At 50.9% G+C, this 22,331-nt stretch overlaps 1 protein-coding gene and 1 long non-coding RNA gene across 10 annotated transcripts in view; both read left to right on the top strand.

The window, feature by feature from the left end:
- Window positions 1-6,147, top strand: part of DISP3 (dispatched RND transporter family member 3) — a 39,391-nt gene extending 33,244 nt beyond the window's left edge. For all 8 annotated transcript variants that reach the window (XM_039386321.1, XM_039386320.1, XM_027736387.2 and 5 more), the window contains one exon: window positions 749-6,147. In XM_039386321.1, coding sequence (XP_039242255.1) covers window positions 749-1,111 — 363 coding nt within the window. In that variant the 3' untranslated portion in view covers window positions 1,112-6,147. The remainder of the gene's footprint in view (window positions 1-748) is intronic.
- A 542-nt stretch (window positions 6,148-6,689) lies between these two features.
- Window positions 6,690-22,331, top strand: part of LOC113995898 — a 54,783-nt gene continuing 39,141 nt past the window's right edge. Inside the window, exons 1-2 of one of the 2 annotated variants that reach the window (XR_003543556.2) lie at window positions 6,690-7,054; window positions 10,497-10,630. This is a non-coding gene — a long non-coding RNA (uncharacterized LOC113995898). Of the gene's footprint in view, window positions 7,055-9,405; window positions 9,477-10,496; window positions 10,631-22,331 lie in introns of those variants that run through there. The other variant, XR_005565448.1, reaches the window with a different exon arrangement.

Below are 22,331 nucleotides of genomic sequence, written 5' to 3' on the forward strand. Positions count from 1 at the left end.
ACAGTCTGTGCTGGAACAGCCCTACACTCCTCCTATAACCTCTGCAAATTGCTGTGCTGTGCTGGACCTCCAGCTTTTTTATGGCCTCCTTAACAGCTTTGTCTTTTTGGGAAGATGGAGACCACACAAAACCTTGGGATCCCTGATGCCAGGTCCCATGCTTGCACACAGCACCTGTGTCGTGCAGGCCCAGCAATCAGCCTGACGTGGTGCAAAGGAGGCACAAAATCCAACAGGCTTTGCTGGATTGTTGACAAACAACCCTGTGGCTGTTTGTCCAGTGGGCTCAGAGACTGAATGAACTGTCCAAGGTGTGCTTTGTCATGGACTGGGATTTCACAAGCTAAGCCACCTCTACAACTCTCTGACAGGATGGGGGAACCAGGCAGGGGTTGGGCTTTTCTCCCAGGGAACCAGCAGTAGGACAAGAGGGCACAGTCTTAAGCTGCACCAGGGGAGGTTTAGGTTGGACATTAAGAAGAAATTCTTTACAGAGAGAGTGATCTGACACTGGAATGGGCTGCCCAGGGAGGTGGTGGAGTCACCATCCCTGGAGGCGTTTAAGCAGAGCCTGGATGTGGCACTTGGTGTTGGTGCCGTGGTCGAGTTGACAAGGCGGCGTCGGGTCAAAGGTTGGACTCGATGACCTCAGAGGTCTTTTCCAGCCCAGCTGACCCTGTGATTCAAAGCCTAAGCTGTGAGTGCAGCCCCGTGTTGCTGTGCCCTCACCCCACTCTCCCTCCCCCAGGACCCCCGGGCGTGCCGGCAGTGGAGGACCGTGGAGGCCGTGCGGCACGTGGGGGTGGCCATCGTGTCCAGCGCCGTCACCACCGTCATCGCCACCGTCCCGCTCTTCTTCTGCATCATCGCCCCCTTCGCCAAGTTCGGGAAGATCGTGGCCCTCAACACGGGGGTGTCCATCGTGTACACGCTGACTGTGAGCACGGCCCTGCTCAGCATCATGGGCCCCGGCACCTTCACCCGCAGCAGGACTTCCTGCCTCAAGGCCGTGCTGGGGGTGCTCCTGGCCGGCCTGCTGGGCCTCTGCGTCTGCCTCGCCCTGCTCAAGAGCGGGTTTAAGATCCCTCTCCCCAACGGGACAGCCCTGTAGAACCCAGGCCGGGAGCCTCTGTCCTCTTGCTCTCCCTTTCTTTTTTTCTTTTCTTTTTAAAGGATATTTTTTGTAAAGAAAACAAAAGAGGAAAAAAATCCCCTTTTTTTCCCGGAAGTTTTTCAACTCCAGATGCACTTTATTTTCTAATGAGTTTTGCTCTAAACTTGTATTTATTTTGGGTAGTGACGGATGGATGACGGACAGTGAGGGCTGCCCAGGGAATACCTCAGCCCGTGAGTAGGAGGGGAAGAGGTCTCCTTCTCTCAGTTTTCTTTCTGCTTTTCTTTTCTTTTTTTCTTATCTTCTTCTTTTAAATTTCTTTTTTTTTTTTTTTTTAGCCAACAGAGCTTTCTGGAACCGCAAAGCTAAAAGGGGAGAAGTTGGGAAGGCCATCTGATCCTTTAAAAAACACTTCCCTCTGTCTCTTCCCTCCCCTTGTCCAGGGTCAGCATTGCAACGATGGCTCTTGAGGTGATGTCCTACCCCCACTCCAAGCCTGTGCCTCTCTACCTGAGCCTTCAAGAACAGCAGTGAGCTGTTGGAAAGGCCTGGAGAACAGCATTATCTGGTCCTTTACCTGTACTCAAGCCAGACCAGCAGTGAACTCACTGCACAGGAGCTCTCATGGGTGTCATTGTGGGATCCAGATTAGAGGTGCTGGGTGGCACCACCTTCTTTCATCATTCAGGGAGGGCGTTGGGACACATGGCTTTCCCCTTCTTTCTGAGGGGGCAGAGCACCTTTTGCTGGAGTCTCTTGGGTCTGTGAACAGCCATCAAAAGCCTGCCCTCCCCTCCTTCCTCTCAGTAGTGAGGCCAAGGCAACATCAATGCCCAGTCCCTCCTGGTCACCTCACCAGTCACTGCCTCTGCCCTTCATGGTGGAGAGGAAACAGCCCTTTGGTCACTGCAGTCAGCTCTTACTCTGAGGACCAGGAAACCCCTGGGTTACCCAGGTGGAGCCCATACCTGGTGCCATGCACAGCATCCTCTGCACAGGAGGTGCCATGCACAGCATCCTCCTGTGTGGGGACACGAGGGCAGAGGAGCTGCAGCTGCCGCCTGCTCCGAGCAGATGGTTTATATTAAAGTAAAATGAAATCGCAAACTGGTGCCATTAACAAGTACATTTTAAGCATCACTGGTTCTATCATATTTTAAAAATTGAAATAGCTAAGTGTGCATTGATATGCAGCACAGCTGGTCCTCAGCAGAAGGGAAGGGTCGGGCCCACAGGGAGATACATTAACCATTATCTACAGGGATATAGAGGGACGTGGCCAGGAAGGAGCCTGACTCCATTTCTTTGCAGATTCCATGTCCCTGGTGGCTTTGTGTTCTCTGTCTGGATCAAACCCCCTTTCTAAGATGGAATTTCCAGGAAGCCCATTTCCAGCCAAGTTTTGGGGCCTGTGCTGCTTGAGAGACCAGCAGCTGCTTCTGCTTGGCTCAGTGCATCCCTGCTCTGATCCCTCTTACACCTTCACATCATGTCACCTCTGGGGAACTGGGTCAAATGCCTGTTTCTAAAGTAGGTTCCCCAAGGCGTCAGCTGGAGAGAGGAGTGACAGGACAGGACTTTTGTTGATTCCAGGGGGAAGCCAGAGATTGCCAGAGCAATCCTGCTGCAGGCAGTGAGGTTGGTGAGAGCGTGAGCAGAGCACACCTGGTTTCTCCTCACTATCCCATGTGCAGCTGAGTCACCCCTTTCTGCAAAGTGTTAAATGTTCCCTGGCACCTACCTCTGATCTGCACCAGCTCCTGCATAATGAACCCCGTGCCCATGAATAAATGGTTCTGGGAAGGATTTTCAACTGTGCTTAAGCTGTGCTGCTTTGATGGCTGCTGTGCACAGTCCAACCCAATCCTTGACCTGTAAGCCATGCTTTTCCCTACATCTGGGCTCCAGGTTTAACTCCTGGTGGTGCCCTGAGCACTCCTGAGTGGCAGTGAGCAGAGAGGGCAGGGTGCTGATGATACACAGCCCCCTGGGACATGTGTGGCTGTGCAGGTGCTGCAGGGGAGAGCGAGGTAGCCCTGCTGCTGCTGCCAAAGATGCTCTGGCTGGTGACCTGACCTGAACTTGGCAAAGACTTCAACCTCATTGGGGTGATTAAAGCTGCTGGATATTTCCAGGTCACCAGAGAAGAGAATAAGGTGCTGAGGGCACCCTTAGAGGAAGTTTCTCCTTCAGTGAGCCTGAGGAAACTTGAAAGGCCTTTAGGACAAGGCATAGATGTGCTTTGAATCCTGCAAAGTTGAAAGCCCATTTCAGCCCCTGGTGTCCCACATTTATGCTCACTATAAAGAGGCTACATAAGCCCCCCACCTCCAGCAGGACTCTGGACACACCATGCTGGGAACATTCACTCAGCCACTCTTGGAAGGCAAAGATTAATTTCAAAGTAGTGGGAAACCTTTTATGTCTCCTGGGTCTGATCTGGCAGTGTCTGATCTGCAGACGAAAATAACAGAGTTCTTGGTACATGACAAGATCCATCCTGTTTTCTGGAGCAGGCAGGGAAAAGGACAAGCTCTGATTTTGCCTCCTATTCTCTGGCCAGCCCAGCTCCCTCCATGCAGAAGGGCTGGCTGGCACTGGCAGGAGCAGGGCATCACCTTGCCCTTGACTGTTCAAGGTAATACTGGGAAAGCAATGGCTGGAATTACTCAGAAAGGAGCAGGAGACACCAAGATAAGTGCAGAGCTGCAGCAGATGGTTCACCAAGGCATACTGAGGAGGTTGTGCCTCCCCAGCAAGGAAACTGAGGCAAGGAGAGGAAGAGGAGCTTACACCAGGTTGTAGCAGGATGGCAGAAAAGTCAGGAGATAATCTTAGGTGACGTTTTTCACTGCAAGGACTCATTGGATGTTGGTAGTGACTAAACACAGTCATGACACTTGTCTTAAGATCTAACCAGTCATTTGCCCCATCACCACTTCCCTCTGCACACCTCTGTGGTCAGGGTGGCTGGTGCTTTCTCCACGTGCAGTGGAGTGAAAGAGGCTTAGAGGTGGGGCCCACTTACAACATCCAGATCTTCCCAAGCATCTGTGGAGACAATAAATCAGGAGCAGATGTATACATCCATTTCCACGTAGGCAGTGTCCTCCCTGTGATTACAAAATATCCATAAAATTATAGAGGTAAGAAAAGGGATGGCTTTATCTGAGCAAATGTGGAGGTGGGACTGACAGCCCTGCTGGGAATTGGTGCTCTGAGGCAGATGCTTGTAGCAATAAAAAACAAGGCCTCATCTGTCTGGTACTGTTCCAGGAGCAGATGCTCAGCCTAAATCGATTCCTCCCACATTTCTGCCTATCTTCTTCCTCTGATGACTCCTCTGTTTCCCAGACCATCTCTTGGGCCCCCTTGTCTTGCTGAGCAAGGTTCAGTCTGCTCCGTGGTAGCAGCTCATGCCTGAGGTGCTCACAGAGTCTGGACTGAAAGTGGATGGAGAAGTCTCAGGGAAAATTTCTCAGACAGAGGAAGCCAGGGAGTTGAACTGCTTCACACAAACCTGCCAGTTTTGATGTTTTTAAACAGTAGAACACATCAGACCAGCCCTACTTGGAAGAGAGTGCTCTGATTTTCCATTTCAAAACAATCTTGCTGCAATTAAAAGGAACCATACGTGAGTTCTCAGTTAGAGCACATGGCAGGGGAATGTGCCTGTTAACTGCCCACTCCTTTATTTCTAGTAAATGGTGTTTTGAGGGTTAAGTTCTGAAAAGTTAATGTTTCAGGAGGGGGGTCAGTGCAGTCTCCTGCAGAACAGAGCAGGTCCTGTCCTGCCCAGGAGTTCTCTCCCCAGTGCTGAAGCTCCGTGACTCATGCACAGAGCTGGTGTGGCTGCTCTTTATCTTCAGTGGAGCTGCTGAGTGAGTTCAGGGCTCCTTGTGGCTGTGGACACTTGGGGAGAGAGTCCCTGCTCTCAACAGCCATGTCCACTTCAGCTTTGGAGCAAGGTGGAACAGAGCTGCTGTGATGTGCAAAGATCAGTGTCAGAAGAAGGAACTCCTCACTCTGTTTCTTTATGTTATGGTGCCTCTTGAGGGTTTGGGCAACTGGGCCATCAGGTTTGGCCACTGAACTCACCAACTGCCAAGGCTGCAGGTTCTGAAAGGGATCAGTGGCTGAGCTGGGCTGTGTTTCTCAATCCCTGCTGGATCTGAAACTGTGTCAGAGCAAAGGCAGCCTGAGAAATATCACGAAGGAGAAGGACACATGGCATGTTTAGAGAGCTACTGGGACCACTGACACAGTAGTCTGGATGCAATGGTTCTCCAGAGACCCTGGCTTTGTCTCTGCTGGAGCAAACTGGGATGTTGCTTTATGTCACAGTGTCTAATTCTTTTAGCTTGTCCTCCACTGAATTTTCATACCAGAGCAGCCTACCCTCCTGCAAGGTTACAAAAGGCCTTTTATTTAACCCCATGACACATATAAATCCTCCCACACTGTCCACTGTGCAGATTGATTTGCAGCCAGGGAAGACAAATTCACAGTCTCTTGGCTATTTCTTCTGAAATCACTGCTCACCCCAGATAGCACACAGGCCATAGTTCAGAGATTTTTCAAAGGCCTCTGCTAACTGCTCTGCCCTGGCTTAGCAGCCAGGGTCCCAGAACTAACAGGCTTTCAAGGCCTGTCTCCATCCTGAGGACAGAGTTGTTTGGCTTTCTCCTCTCCACTCCTCCTTTGGGCAGAGGATGGAAGGGGGGGGCAATGGCCAGGACTAGAGCAACAAGAGAATGAGCAGAAAGGTTTGCAGGGGCCAGCAGAACAAATGGGAGGGAGGATGGTCCAAAATCCAAGGGGAGAAGAGGTGTGAGCACCCCGAGGACAGAGGGAGGGAGGGCACTGCCGTTTCACCACGTCGTGTGCAGACCTTAGAGTGTCAGTCCTCAGAGTGATGTAGCACAATTCCTGATGTACGCGTGTTCCTTTTGTAAGTCGTCTCCTACCCTCACTATTTTCAGTGTTCCTTGATTTTTGGAGACTGTTGTAAATAAAAGATTTTGACATTCTCACGTTTGGATCCCTCACTCGTCCCCGCGTCGCCGTTCACGCAGTGACAGCCAGAGTGGCACTGGCAGGATCTGTGCTGGGTGTGAGGAAGGCAGTGGGAAAGAGGCCACAGAACCAGTTCCCAACAGGCACAAGATTGGCTGCTTCTACTGCTGAAATCGAGCCTCTGGAAGCCAATTTATCACATCCAGAAGAGCTGGCAGTCTGGAAAAGGCAGCTCAGGATCCCACGCAGGTCTGCAAGAGGACTGGATCAAGCAGGAGCATTAGCCAAGGTTTGTGGAGCCTTTTTACTCCTCCACTCCATGCTGTGCTTCTTCCAGAGCATGAAGATTGTCCTGTGCCGACTCCAAGAGAAGGGGATTCACCTGCCTGCTCCTGCAGCACTGCAGCTTCTCAAAGCACATCGTGCCTGGCACAAACTTCTGGTCGTGGTTTCTCTCTGTGCTGCAGCACCAAAGGGCTGTCCTGCACCTCCCAGGAGCCCTGCACCCCCTCGTTTGGATGTGCCCACAGGGCACCCAGGTACAACGCTGCTGGGAAGGACAGCACTGACAGCACAAACCTCCCTCGATTTCCAGCCCTCACATCTTCAGTGAGGCCAAAGTTTCTGGTGAAACCTCTGTTAATAAATACCAGGAAGGCTCAGATCAGTAACCACAGGAAGGAGGAATGTGTTCCCTTTAATGAGAAGTTGGAGGTTGCCAGTAGGGGAGGGTTTATGCTCAACCTTGCCATTGGGAAATCACCAGGAAAGACTGGAAGGGGGTTGGTTTTGGCTACGAATTCACCCTTTGCCCCAAGAGCAGGTGTGACAGGCACTGCCTGGCACACGGGCAGGGAGCTGTGTGCAGGCTGTGGACCACAGAGGAGGCACAGGTTTCCCTTTGCAGGACTGAAGGACCACCTGGTGAGTGCCCAGGTCTGCCAAATGTGGGGATGGAGGCACAGGAAAGGGGTGGGACAGCTGCAGGCACAGGCAGAGATGGACAGTTTCCATGGCTCCTCAGAAAACGGCTGCTGGGCTGAGGAAGGGTTTGGGACAGGGGAAGGGGCTGGGAGGAGGGATTACACAGGGTGACAGCTGCTTGCTATTCATTTCAAGCTGGCAGAGGAGGGAAGGAATTGTGTTTCCATCTGCAGGAGCCTGTCCATGCAGGCTGCTGGCTCAGCCCCCGTGCTAATGCTGATGGTCCACACTCCAAAACCTGCTGCCTGCCACTTGGCAGAGCCCCATCTCTCCCCCCAGGTGAGCGAGTCTGGTGTGAAGTCTTTATCACACACAGCAAATTCCCCTTGGTCTTCTGTCAGCCCCTGGCACAGCAAGGTCTCCATTACCTCCACAGCAGCATTTGAGGGCTCTCCCTGTGCTCCCTGTGCCCCTTCTCACACAGGCTCCTTCCCAAACCAAAACCAACCCCACTGCAGGTGGCTTAGCACAGAAACAGGGAGCTTTTTAAGCCTGACTCAGCCACGCTGATAGGAAAAAAGAAAGAAAAAAAATATTTTCGGATTTTTATTTATTTTTATTCCTTGGTGTTTTTCTCCCCCCTGCTGTGCTCGGTGCCTCCCCCTCTCTCTCAGACGGTGCCTACGAGGGCATTGCCCTGCATTGAGCTCGGCCCCCGGCTGGTTCCTGAGAGCCCCACATGGCTCGTTATCCATTTCTGAGTAGCTCAGGAACAGCCTGCCCGATCTGACAGCTGACACAGGGGTCAGTCAAAGAGGATGACTCACCCTCTTGCCTTCCCCGGTAATTTGTCACCCCGCAGATGACACATCTTAGTGGCTCCTCCAGAGCTCTGGCAGCCCCGTGGGGAGCAGTGCCTCGGGGATGCTCTTTTTTTATCCTTGTTGGCTGTTTATTCAGTTATTATGCGCTCCCCAGACCCTGAGGATGGTGATGAGCAAAAGCCAGAGAGGCTGGGTGCCAGGCTCTCCTTTCTGTAAGCCAGGGCAGGAGCTCAAGTGAGCCCAAAACAGTGGGTACTTGGGAAGTTTGTGGCTCATGTTTTTCTGTGTGTTGACCCACAATGCCTATTTCTTGTTGCCTTTTTTTTCCTCAAGTTAGAGCAAGTTTATTGACTGCAACAGGCAGGGACATGGAGCCTTGTAGCACCATGATGGGTGTTTTGACAGGGAGAAAAGCAGTGAAGGAGCCTGGATAGGAGTAAAGCCTGAAGTGGCTTGAGCTGGGGTGAGAAAAATTGCCAAAGACTTGGTTTCAACCCCAGATTTGAAGCAGAGAAGCTGCTTTGCTGGCTGGGGTTGTGTGTGTGGATTAACCTGGCAGTGTAAATCCAGCCATGGCTGGGCTGGAAGGCAGCAGCTGGCACCAGCCTCTGGTGGTGGGACAGGGAGGAGGCTAAATTAAATTACAAACACATTTCTACTGCCTGCCTGAATCACAGTCTGCCTTAAACATGAAAGGTTCTGCTTGTGGAAAAGGAGGTTGTGAGGCAGCAGTGAGGGGTGACTTTGGGCAGGAAGGAGGTGTGGACAGCCAAGAGGGGGTAAGTCTGAGAGGAAGGGCTGTGGTGCTGCTTTGGGTAGCCCATGTGAGAGCATGTGGGCAGGGAGGACAGGTCATGTCCTCTTCCAGTGGAAGACGTGCCAGCCTCGCAGTCCCAGGATGAGGGTGGGGGTGAGGACACCCAGTTGCTGAAGGGCTCAGCTGAAAAGTGGCACTGAGAGCATTGTGGCTTGCCTGGGTTTGGCAGGAAGACAAGCAGCTTGTGCTCTGCGTTGGGCTCATCCTATCCACAGGTGTGGGCACTGATGTCTCATTCACTGACACCAGGGAGCTCTGCAGCCTCCTGGGAGCGTGATGGGCGTTGGGTGATTAGGAACCTCCCATGTGAAATAAGGTGCTCTGAGATTATTTCTCTAACCAGGCTGAACCCCGGGAGTGGGGTAGGGCAAACTCAGGGTGAGCTTTTCAAACAGCTGTGCAGAGGTTGTTTGAGTGTGGAAAAAGTTTGCCTCGGCGTTGAGCACTGCCTGTCAGAACAGCTCCGTGCTCAGGGCAGAGATGAGAGGTACGAGCTGCCCCTTGGTGGCATTCAAGAGCATGATGAGTTTGCAGCCGCCTGCCACGGCTGCTCTGCTTCGCTTGAAGGGGTTTGTGTTTGATGGATAAGGTAGTTTTGTCACAGGAGGGTGAGGAGTGATGGTTCATTGCCTTGAGTGTCACCTGGACCCGTGGTTGTTTCCTAAATGAGAGGCAGCCCAAGAAGTGCTGCCTGTGGGATTTTCTTTCCAGCTCTTTGTTTGGAGAGGGGGAAGCTTCTCACAAGAGAAACTCCTTAAACTGCCAGACTGCTCAAGGGGAGGTAGGGGAGATGTGCTGCTTGGGTCACATTTGCTGCTTTTACCTGTTCTGTCTTTAGACTCAGTCTATGTCCTCTGGCACAGAGACACAGCACTGCTTGCAGACAGCTGAAACGGTCTGGGGGGCTGGCTGAATTCTGGGAAAGCTAGACCAGCTTTTTATTTTGCTTTCAAATGCTACTGAGCTAGCTCTGCACAGTGCTCCTATGTATGGTCTTTGGGGGTCAACTGCTGCAGAGGCTGGTGGCTGATTTTTTAAGTTTGTTTTTGTTTGTTTTTTTTTTTTTAACCCTTGCAGTCTTCCTGAGGGTTTTAGTTTGTCAGAAACATAGGTGTGAATAAGCAGACTTGCCCTCTACCCCCATTGTCGTGTATCTCTCAAAGGAGCTGCTGTAAGGGAGCCAAAGGACAAACCCAGGCTGTTGTGAATGCCTGGAATGACAGTGACGATAAACCAGGAGATGTCACGAGTGCTTTGCGTCTGTATGTCTTGAAGCTTTATTTTTCCTGATGTAAAAATGGAAGTGACATCTGTGTCTAATGTGTGAGGCTGTGACCTCAGTGAAATGTGCTGATGGATGCTGCTGGAAGGCTCCTGTGCATCATCCAGGGCTGCCCTGCAGAGGCTCTGCCCTTGCTGAGCTGGCTCTTGTGTAGCACCCTCGCCGTGTCCCAGGGCTCTTGGCACTGGGAATATGGGAAGGCTGCTGTTTCCTTGGGGCCTGGATTTTACATGGCCCCAAGGAGATGGGCCCTGGATTTTACATGGGGAGAGAAATCACACTCTGAACTGCCCCAGTGCACGTTTAGGCATCTGGTGTGGTGACAGATCTCACTCTCCAGTATGCAGTTACCATCTTCCAGCTGCTGCCAGAGGCTCAGGTTTGCTGGGCCTTTGCTGCTCTGGAGCTTTATGGCTGAGCAGCCTGGTGATGAACCCGAGAGAAGAGCATGCCTTAACCTGGAAAGCACAAAGGCCAGGTCAGAGACCCCCAACTAAGCACTAATTTTGTCCTCCACAGGTTATCACCGTGTGCTACCAGAGAAGACCCCCAGTGCTCTCCAGAAAGCCTCTCTGTCTGCTCTCCTGGGGCCGTTTCTAATAAAGCCAACTACAGAAAACCAGATTCAGCTTCCTCCAGATGCATGGAGACAAGTAAGTTTTTCCTCCAGCACTGCTGCTCTGAGCCCATTCCTTCGAGCTGAGAAAGCTCCTTACCCAGCTGACTCATAACAAACCCTCCCTGCCCACTCACAGCTGGATTTTGGGGATGCTCTGTGCTGATGGCTGTGCTGTGGCAGCTCCCAGCAGGGTTAACTGGATGCTGGGACAGCTCAGCAGGCAGAGCCACACTCCCTGTGCTGTGTTTGAAGGGGGCCAGTGGCTGCAGCCCTGGCCTGGAGCTGCTGCAAGAGCCTGGCTGGGGAAGGCGGATGGTGACCAGCCTCTCACCTCACGTGTGCTCGCAGCCTGTCCCATTTATTAGCAGTTAAAACTCGCTGTCTCTGCTCCAAACGGAGTGTTTACAGCATTGACGTGAACAGCTGTCCCAGTCAGCCAGATCATAACAAATGGGAGCTCTGGCTGGAGTGTTATTTTGCTGCAAGGGGGCAATACATCTTATTACTAAACAATGAAGCTGGTGATGGATGGTGACGAGTCACTTTGCTGTCTTGCTTGATGATCGCACTGAAAAATAAACATAGAACTGAGGCTGTTCACAGGGATCCAGGCAGGGCCTTGCACTGTACCTGGGAAGAGACAGCACTGAGGTTCTCTGGTGTCTTATCTGCAACAGCTTTCGCATCAGGCTATTGGTTATGCTCCCTCCTCTCTGGGAGGGGTGTGGTGGCTGGGGGAGAAATTTGAGGGGAGAGAGGGGAGGGTGGCTGGTCAAAAACATGGGGTGTAGCAAGAGCTAAGGACAACTGGTTTGTTCCCTGGGAGCACTGCAGAGACCTTGTCCTTGGTAACGTTGTCTCATTATGAGGCAGTGTGGGTTGCCCGGTGCTGTTCTGATCCAGCCAGGAGGGCTGTGCCACTGCGGGAGCTTACGGCTCGAAGCAGGGGGGGAGTGGGAACAAGGTACTGCAGAAGGCCATGGAGGAAAATGATGGTTTTGTGGGGATGAGGTCCTCCTGAGGGCCAGGCACGTCACCCTGCTGCTTCAAGTGACCTGCATGGAGGACTGTAAGCCACAGCCTCTCTGAGCAGAAAACTGGAACAAATGAAATGCTCATTTAGTGCCAGCACAAAATTGGAGGAATTCTGTTTGACGGACAGAGGTGGGTGAGTCTGATCAGCCCCCTCTGGGTCCCTGCAGCTGCAGCAGCCAAGCTCAAGCCTGTGCAGGTACATTACCCACAACTGCAGAGACTCTGCTGGGCTCTTGGACCGGGCTCAGCAGGAGCTGCAGAGGGGGGAGAGCTGCTGGCTGAGGGTGGGGTGTGACTCACTGATCTCTGCACGTACCTTCACCCACGCACCCTTCCCTGCTGCTTCCAAGAGCAGACAGCACAAGGACCTGGATTTTACGGCTCTCCCCCACCCTAAGGGTGTTTTCTTTTAAATGGGAGCTGTGAAATGATCAGAACAGGCGGTGCTGTGATTTCACTCCAGAATAAATACATTCGGAGCACAAGTGGGACAGGGAGAAGAGCCCCATGGGAAGCAGCATCTCCTCTGTTTGGGTGGTGGTGCAGGTGTGGCACAGCAGGGCTGACAGCAGTGAGGGCTGGGGCCCGTGTCTGAGTGGCACGGGCAGCGTTGGGAAACCAATTAAAGCTCATTTAAACTATTAGCATATCAGCAGGCAGGAATTCTTCCGACTGGATTGGTTTCACTAGGGGATTGGGGAATAGGGCCAGCGTTCATCTGGCAGCTCTTCTTTCAACACGCTCGTATTCATCACCTGCCCTGCCCGGGCATGGCTGGGATCTGCTGGAGGAGAGCAGCAGAGGGGCTTGGTGTGTCCCTGAGGAAGGGCATTCCCAGCATTTCACTGTGCAGCAGGAGCCGTGGTGATGAATGGCCGTGCAGGGATGAGCTCTCGGTTGGGAGCCCTGAAAACAAACAACAAAGCAGCTCTGTTTTGGTCTGTGTGTTTGTTGAGTAGATGAAGGACGGGGAAGCTTTTTAAAAATCCCAGTCCTCTTTTTCCCAACACATTCCCCAGGGTATATATTTATATTTAGTATCTACTTAGCAGAGGGGAGGGGAGGGCTGTCTGGGAACGGGGTTTGCTGAGAGAGGATGGGTTTGTAATCCAGACAGACTCAAAGACTAACTTAAATAGAGCATTAATGGAAGAGGGAAAGCTTTGAGACTGCAGCTTTCTATTTTGGCAAAAAAAAAAGGAGCTGTCTGTGCGTGCTGGCTGCTGCTGGAGTGCAGGGGGGCTGGTCCCTGCATGGAGCTTTCATTTCTGTGCACACAGGCGCTCTTGAGGGCATTCGTGCTGGCTGGGGGGATTTTGGGGTCAAGTCCTAAAGAGGTCAGGGGAAGAGAGTGAGTGGGGCTGGCTTACCCCACGTGTGTGCACCGTGGTGGAACGAGCAGTGATGCTGCCAGCTTTGGGGCTCCCTTGCCTTTCTCCAGACACAGCTGAAAGCAGCCTGGCCTGGTGGCCTGCAAGCCACCGCTGGACACATCTGGGAAAGACCCTGTGGCTTTGTCTTTCTTCCCAGGTGGAAACTGGGGCTCTGAAGCACTGCTGAGCAGTGCCTCTCCCTGCTGCCTGACTGTCTTCCTGCCGGCTCTGCTGAGCTCCCATTACCTCGCTCCTGTAACTGTCTTTTCCCTTAAAATTGTACTGAAATTGGAAAACCCAGTGCTGAAAGATTTGCTGGACATCAGACTGCAGCTGAAATCATTATGCTCCCTTCTTTTGTTCTTGTCAAGGTCACTGTGCATCTGGAGATTTTATTTCTGACTGTTCAGTAAAGATGAGTGCTGGGACCAAGCAATTCCTGTGCAGTGGATCCATGCCCAGGGACTGTCTGGGACCAAGCTGTGGGTTCCTCGGGTGTATTTGCTCTTTGGGTCACTCAAACCTCTGATTTCTTTGCACTGGTTATTTTTGTGGGTAAATATCAATATTTGAAAATTACAGCCCTGTTGCCTGGTTACCATGGGGTGGAGAAATCACATGGACTTGATTTCTGTGGGTGGCTGTGGATGGTGTGTGAGCAGTGCCCAAGCAGCTGTCTGGGGTAGGAAGGAAATTCAGGACCTGGAGAATGGCATGGGACATGAAGGATGCAGATCCAACTGGAGTCAGAGATTGAAACAGGAGTTAAGTGATGAGATACTTAACTTTTGTGGAGCTGGGTACATGGAATAACAAGAAAATAATCTGAAGAAGGTCTCTGCCCTCCTGCACTAGGAATAGGCAGGAAAAGTTAGTCTCCAATACCACCATATCAGCAAGGAAATCACACTGTGGTCCCTGGACACAGGCTCTGACAATCATTTCCTGCAAATGCTTTGGCCAGCGAGTCAGTCACTCAAATATTTGCTGAGAGGTGGGTTCCCAGCTCAGCCTGTGCCTGGCTGAGCCCTTGCCAAGGAGGCACGAGGATGATGGGAGAGGTGACCTGGGCTGCTGTTGGTTTCTGCACTCGGAGGAATTTTGCTTCTGAAAAATGCAAATGTGGTTGGAACCAATTTTGTTCATGAACGTGAACAGACACTCAAAGGACCTTTTTTTCAATCTCCCTATGACTTCTCCTTCTCTAATTGCTAGGATGAATGCATAAACCCTTATACTGAAGTGCTCACAAGAGCTGGTTTACTCATTTTACTCTTTTTCTTGGCATAAAAGTTGTCTTATTAAGCAGGTTTTAATGTTTGCTCACCAAGAGACATGGATTATAAAGCTTTAGGAATAACTTGCATCTGGAAAAGCCAATTAATAAAACAAAAATTCTGATGTCATTTTCTCATAAATTAACAATTTATAGGTAATTTACAGTGCTCATGTCATTAGGCAAATGGACTTTAAATTGATTTCAAATTAGTGGGTTAATGATTTCCCACAGGTGCCATTCCAAGGGGCAGCACTTGCAGGGTGTTTCTTTGGTGAAGGGGTAGGTGTGCAGGAGTAATTGAGGCAGTAATTGGAGTGGTGGTCACATTCACGTGCAGTATTGATCTGCAGAAAATGTGCTGACTGTCTCCATCACTGTGGCAAAGAGGGGGCAGGAAAGGACTCTGGGAAAGACTGCAGTCTTTGCATATTCCTCCCCTCATGACTTCCTTTTGGTACATGTTTAACTCCAGGTGGAACGTTAGGGAAGCCGATTGATTTGGTCTTGTTAAATAACCTTGGAGTTCATAGTGTTGGAAAAAGATATTCAGCCTAGCTCTAATTATAGTTGTAAGGGAGCAATATGTCCCCAGATTGATTAAAATTGGGGTGATGATTGCGTGGAATCCGAGCCCAGCCTGAGGAGGAGGTGCAGTGCTCCTGTCACTGCTGCACCGAGCAGGCTCTGTGCTGCAAGCCCAGCCCAGGAGCCAGAATCCAGCCTGGCCACCACTCTGGTGTCAGCTTCGTCTCTGTGGGACTTTTTTACTCCTTGTTTTTGGTTTTCTGTCACTTCATCGTGCCTGCAAAGGCTGTGAGTGCTTTAAGGGACAGCCCGACTGGCTCGTGTGTGTTGGCACAGGGAGCGAAGGTTGGAGCCCTGAGGTACCAGCAGAAGGTCAGGGACTGACAGCCCACCTTGGTCAGTGCTTGGTTGCCAGGAGGTCCAGACTGGTGTCATTTTGGAGCAACTCCACTGGCTTGGGTAGCATTTCTGGAGGCTTGTGCTGGCATTAATAATTTGATTGGGCTTTTTGTGTCGCTTCACCCAAATGCATGAGGCATAAGAAATGGTAATGAGCTCCCCCGAGGGATGAGGAGCTATCATCCCTACCCCACCTGAGTACCTGGGGTGAGGAGGGAAAGAGAGATGCCCACCTGAGGCCAGGAGAGGGAAGAAGGGGCTTCCCTCCCATGGCTGGGGTGCAGCTTTCCACAAGCCCCACGTCGTGCAGGTTTGGAGGCTGCGGAGGCAGGACGGTGCTGTGCAGAGAACACCATCCAAACTGGCACCACCCTGAGCAGTGCCCTGGGCATTGTCAGTCAGTGGCACAGCTGGGCAGGCAGGGAGCTGTGCAGGATTGTGTTCTGGGCACAACGGGCAGTGAGTGACTCGTGCATGGGAGGGCTGTGGAGATGGATTTTGTTGGCAGTGCATGTTTGTGGAGCGCAGTCTCCCCGTGGCTGGCTGTTTACACAAACTCGAGTGCTTCCCAGCTTTGTACTGCAAAAAATGAAATTCCTCCTGCATTAAAAATTTATGTTGGGCGAAAAGATCAGAGTGTGGAAGCTTGGTGAGAATATTCCCCCTCCCTGCACCACACATACCTCATTTAGGGGTAGCTTTCCTGTGAATGCCAGCTGATGACTCAAATCATGCAAGCTAAGGTTATAATTACCTTCCATCAAGGCTCTTTAGGAAGTGGAAATGTGCCCTTAAATATTGGGTGATCCCTATCAAGATGAAATTTATACCAACTGAGAAGTTATTACATCCCTTAGCATCACCTGTGCTTCCAGAGGTGTTGAAAAGAACCCAGAGAGAGATTTATGAGAAAGCATCTTTCCACAATATGTTATTTTGGATTCAAGGACACTGAAATTATGTCGTTTATTGCACAGAGCTACTTGTGTCAGTACACAATTCAGCTCATAATTATAGCCTTTCATCTTATTAGCATATGGAAGAGTTTATATAAGTTTTATCCAAACATTTTTTAATTCATTAGGTGTTCTCCTTCTATCTGCTGTGCCCTGGGGCTGAGAAACACTCTGCACTTGTTTTTTATGGAAATTAGACCTTAAAGATGCACATAAATCTGTAGACATGCTTCTACCATTTAAAAATGATGCCTTAAGATGCATACAATGAAGGGAATAAGGATTTAAATCCCCAGCCCTGTAGAATACACTTTAATTTGTATATATTTTGCAGGGAAGCAGGTACAGCAGCACATCTTGAGAGGGGTTTGGGAAGACAAGGTGGAATGAGGGGTGGGAAAGGAAAAGGGAAGTGGGTTGATGGTGATAGTGGAGGTGAGCAGCAGCTTGAGGTAAAGACTGAAAACTGGGCAGGGATGGGATGGTGGCAAAAGAGGACAAGGCTGGCAAGACTCTGGGGTGAGGTTTTTTTGGTATCACAGCATATGTGGTTTTCCTGATACCACCACCACAGAGTGCTGTGTGTCCTGCATGGGGCAGGAGGGGTGCAGGACTCAGCACAGGCTTGGTGCTGCTGCTGGAGGAGTCTGTCACAAGCCAGGAGCAGTGGTGATGCCCTCGAGGTGTGGAGGGAGCCCCGACCCTCCTTGCAGTTGGTGCCAACTGTCTCTGGTGGTGCCTTGTGACTCCAGGTTTTCTGTGCCCAGACAGGGCTCAGCCTCTCCTGTACAAAATCCCTTTTTCCCATCAAATCCCGTGCTGTTTATGTGATTCTTGCCTTTGGCTGCACACTCTCAGTCTGGAGGAGCCATGACCTGAAGGGACCATCTGTTCCTGCAGGTGCAGCCTGCTGGCAGGCAGGAGGGGTGGCAGGGGCTGGGAATGAGGGGTGGCAGGGGCTGGGAACGAGGGCTCCAGCTCCATATCCTGCTGTTCCATGTGCCTCCTTGCTTGGTACTTGGAAGGAAAAAAAAACAAGCCAACCCCAAAAAAGCTGTGGTGGAACCAGCCTGATAACTCCTCCCTGCAGATGGAGGCTGGGAATTGTGACTTGTTTCCTCCCTGCACTGGAAACTCTTCCCTCAGTCACAGGAGGGACCTGGCAGGCAGCACTTGGGGGGTGATGGACCTGGGAGCACCTGGCTTCAGGAGGGCTGATAACAGGCTGTTTCTAGGGGTCAGAACTCCAGTCATCACCTTCAGAGTGTCACAGAAAGGCTTTGGGTCTAGACCCACAAAAGCACTGAGGAACCCCAAGAGGAGTTTGATGCTTTAGCTGGGGACAGGCTGTGAATGAAAGCCCCTGGCCCGAGGTGTTATCTGTAAGGATCTGTCACTTGCTCAGTGAGAGTGGGAGATAAAACCTCTGATTAATGCCTCCAGGGAGTTCCTGCAATATTGTTTTGCAAGCAATTGTCATTTAACATTAGGGTAAATACCTTGCAGCTGTAAACTAGGAAGCCTTTTCCCTCCCATCCTTTTGCAAACGGGCCTCTTGGCTTGCCAAGCTCTCCAGCCAGAAAGTTAAAACTGCCTTTTTGATCTGCCAGTGCTGCAGCCAACCTGCTGGAACCCCTGAGCAGTGTGTGGTCACCTCACCAGGTGGGCTCCTGGGCAGAGCAGCTCCCTGCTGGAATGGCTGGGAGTGGGGAATGGCTGAGAGTGGCTGGAATGGGGGAGAGAGGGGGAAATGGAAAGCAAACTTGGCACTTACGCCTGGTTTGCCCCTTGTAGGAGGAGGGAGCTGCTGGTTAGTTGGTGCTGAGTGGCTGGGTATGTAAATGAGTTCACTTCCAGTAGAGATCTTGGCTATATGAAAAATCCAGGCTCGTCTCTTAATACCTGTGTTTCCCCTGGAGAAGTTTCCCCCCTAAGCTTCTAAGGTAATAATTCCTTACCAGACTCTTTACTTAAGACTTTTACTTTTACTTAAGAAAGGATGGGGGAGACACCACTCCTAATGTTTTTCCTTCGTGTCTAAATTATGTGAAGTCTTTTAATTACTTCTGCCTCTGGAAAGTTTAGCTTCTAGCTTTCCTTGGTCCTTTTTCCCTCATCTGCTTCTTGCTGATGTAACAAGGTGATGGGGTAGCCAAAACCTGCAACCCAGTCCTTCCCACCACTCTGTGTGGTGGAAATCAAATGTTTTTGGGGTGGTCAGTGCATCACTGCAGGTGTTCCCCATGCCCCTGTGAAGGTGGTGGCAGTTTCAACAGCATCTCCCTTTTCCAGCAATCCCCAGAAAGCCACAGTGTGCCTTGTTCTGGCTCCTTCACAGCAGTGCAAACAATTACCATTGCGTGAAAGCCACGGCTGCCCGTGCTTTAACAGCATTGCAAATTACACTCATAAATTCAGAGTGCAGCTAATTGTTGTTTTATGGAGTAGATGTTCTTCAGGAAAAAAAAAAAAATAATCTGTAAACACTCTGATGCCCTGCTGAGCAGAGGGCTATTTATCTTGGGTGAGGAATGGCCTTCCAAAGGGATGTAAGGTGGATCACAGACTTTTCAAGGGCAGTCATGTTTCCCTGGTGTGGTTCTGGGCAAGTGTGATCTGCAAGAGGTTTTGTTTTTTTTTTTTCAGTGTGGGGTTTCACCTGCTGCTGGAGTGATGTGCCTTGTGATTATGGTATTATTGCTGCTTCTGGCCTGGCTGAGATCAGGGCTCCCCTGTGCCACCCACTGCCCTTGGGAAGGGGAGGGATGCAGTTGGTTTAAAGGATTACACTCCAAGTGGATGTGACTGGCAGGGGACAGAGGCATCGACCTCACTGTGCAGGGGAAGGGAGATGCTGGGCAGGCTCTGTTTGTTTGCCAAGATACTGTTGTGTGGTATTTGTCACCATAAGCAGGTGCCATGAGAAGGCTTCTGCCCTTCATCTATCTTAAACCTGTCCTGAGGATTGATGGGAGAGCCAGGAATGAGCTGCTCTGGAGACTTGGCCCAGAGCCCTGACCTGGAGTGGCCTCATCCTGCACCTGGGGAAATCAGTGGTGAAGGAGCCCCCTGTTTGCCTGGGAGCCATCCACGCTTCCACCACTGGAATGACCCTGCTTAGGTTTCAGCTCCCCACCTTCAGACCTGCCAGTTCTTGTGGTGACAGACCCACCCTCAGGCAGTGCCCCTGTCCTGCCAGTACCACGCTCTGTGTGCAAATGTAGCCCTTTAAAAGGCCACTTTGCTGCCTTAAGTGCTATAATTTTCCTGAGTCTTCCTCTCTATTCCTAATTGGATCTTCTATACTCAATTTTCTTCATCTGTGGAAATGTTATAAGGGTGAGGTTTCAGCGCTTTCTCTTACAGTAGTTTATTTTACTTTAATTCTGGTCTCAGTGTGCAGTGACTTGGCAGGATATGTGACTTGCCAGGAGGCAGAGAGTGGGAGGCTTTATAAATAAAAACCCTGCATCTGTTCCATCCCTCTTCACAACGTGGGGCTGATCTTTGTTGCACCAGGGCAAACCTGGAAGCTTTTCACTAAAATTTAGGGTGGCACCAGCATGGTGGGGGTATAACAGAGATGAGAATCTGAGTGTGTGTGAATTTTCAAGGCTGTGGCTTTCAGTGCTCTAAAGACCTAATGTATATGTATTTTAATAACTGTAACCTTCACAGCAAATGCAGTTTCTGCTGAATGGGCAGAATGTAAACCTGCAGTATAATAGCTGGAAAGGTTGTTTGTGGTAGATCTTGATATGCTGTTTGGACTGAGCTTTGCCTTGCTCCAGGAGGCTCTAGTGAGACCTGGGAAGGGAATGATGTGCTAATTGAGAATTCAACAAATAACAGCTTTTAAAAGGTTCTTGTTTGGTAGAGTAAGACACCTCTAAAAACACACTTTTACTGCTTAGAAGCTGAGTGGACTGTAATTACAGGCAATAACAATGCACTGAGCTTTGCAAATGCTCTGTGTAATCAAAATGCTTTTCTCCCTTCCTTGTAGTGCTGAGGTGAAGCAGGCAAGGACAGGGAAGTTTTCCCTTTCAGTGCACGGAGAGGGAGCTGTACTGAAAGTGCTGTCTCTTGCCCAGGTCCAGCTCCAGAAAAGGACTTGGATGCTGTGAAGAGCTTTGGGGGGTAACAGCCAAGACTGGCCTCCAACGAGTGCTACAGTGAATGGTGGTGGGCAACCAGTCTGAGACCCCAAGTGGGAATCAGACCCTCAAGCCCACAACCTGCTCTGTGTGGCCTGGGGGGCTCAGGCTGGTCCCCCAGCTCTACTCCTTTAAAGGGGAAGAGCTTTGCAGCCTGTGGGAAGTGAGCAAAAGCATTTGCAATGCAAGGGTTTGAGCCAGGCTTTCATGTGAGCAATGTGCCTTTTCCCTTCGGTGGTGTGGAGGCTTGTCTGGAGTGTCCCCTTGGCTGACAGCCCTGGAAGAGCTGTGGTGACCTCTCCTAGGAGGGGACAGGGAAGGTCTTTCCAGGAGGTGTAGTGGTGTCTCACTGCTGCTGCTGGAGCAGCAGGGGCCGAGAGGGGTGACAACAATAGTGGAGCACAGGAGTGTTTTCAGAGTGTGGGCTTGGCTCTTGGCTGTGCTGCTGGAGGACCTGGGGCCTGACCTGCTCTCTGAGGAGCTGAGCTGGAGCTCCTCATCTCTGCTGCTGAATCCAGGGTTGCTCTGACACGGGGTGAAGGAGGCAAAGGCTTCAATCTGCTGTGGTTGCCAGGCTGGAGCATTTGTGCACGTTAACTGTGAAAACTGTGGTGCTGGCTCTTGGCTATTGGTCAGAGTGACCTGAAGGGGGAAAAAATCATCTGCTCCAATGCCAGACATTGTTTAAAGGAGTCAGTTTTTGCTCCTGCTCTGAAGGTGAGCTTACTCTAAATGTTGAGTGTCACAGTGAACATGCTCAGCTAAGTTTGTGTGTAGCCCCTCTTCCTGCTGTACTGGAGCCCCTCAGACCTCCCCTGCTGTACCCCTGCAGCTGAAATGTCTCAGCTGTAACCTATTTTGCTTTCCTGGCAGAAGTTTTCTAGTATAGCACAAGGCTTTGCAAGGAGCGTGTGGGTGAATGTGAGAAAAGCCAGCAAGGTGTTCAAATTCAAGTAGGTCAGAAGTGGGAAAGAGAATTTCACAGGAAGCACTGAGACATGTATTTTAAGTGAATTTGTTCCAAATGGAAGCCAAATCACCTTTTATTTTCTTTGAAACTCAGGTTTTCTGGAACTGAAATAAATCCCTTCCACCTTGCAAATAATCACTCAAACCTTCAATTAAATCAAAACCTTTATCTTCAGTGGGTTGGGTGGGAGCTGTTCCAAACCTGTGCGGTTTAAGCTCACTTCTAAATAGCAACGCACGTGATCGTTCAGCAGAGCATTTGAAAAGTTACTCACGTTTAATTTGCATTTCAGCCCCGCTGCCCTCAGCAGCTAAAGAGAACGAATGCAAGTCAATCATTTCAGGAACAAGTGCCGTGCTGTGTCCTTGGTAATGGTGCAGCCAGCCTGGCATTCATCCCCAATGCCACGCTGCTTCCAAACACACGCCCTCGGGCACGTGGCCCGGGTGCTTTCTGAGCCGCAGCCCAATGTACAAACCCCTCGGTGAAGTTTATCTGCGGGAACAAAAGGCTCTTTTTCCATCCACTGTCACTGCAGCTGCTGCGTGGGAGTGTTACAGTGGTGCGGGGAGAGGGAGGGAGGGGGAATGTGCTTCTCTGTGATCGCGGAATTGAATTCTTCCCGTGTGTTTATGTAGCAAGTGTCATTTTCTTTGCACAAAAGGGAAGGTTCAAGAAATAAGAGGTTTAACTGAAGTCATCAATACAAAAGAAATGCCTCGGGTGGTACCACTGTAAACAAATTAGGCTGGATGTCTGTCTAAACAACCCATAGCTCGCAGGCAAGTAAATAAAACTCGCTGAGGATGTGACATTTCTTCAAGGGGACCTGAATGTTTTGATTTACCTTCGCTAAGGAGCAGAACGTGCTTGCCCCAGCCCTGAACTTTGCTGGCTCCAGCGTGTTCATGTGAGCACAGAGCTCACTGGTTCCTGGGAAAAGGGACTTGGCTGGAGCTGGCTGGTGATGGGGCTGCTGTTCAAGTTGCTGCAGAGCTGGTTCTGCTTCTGCCTGGCTCCTTCCACCCGTGTGCACCCTTC

This window comes from Pipra filicauda, unplaced genomic scaffold (assembly GCF_003945595.2).
Source record: "Pipra filicauda isolate LSUMZ 115617 unplaced genomic scaffold, ASM394559v2 scaffold47_size6085603_pilon, whole genome shotgun sequence".
In the NCBI taxonomy this organism is placed as follows: Eukaryota; Metazoa; Chordata; class Aves; order Passeriformes; family Pipridae; genus Pipra; species Pipra filicauda.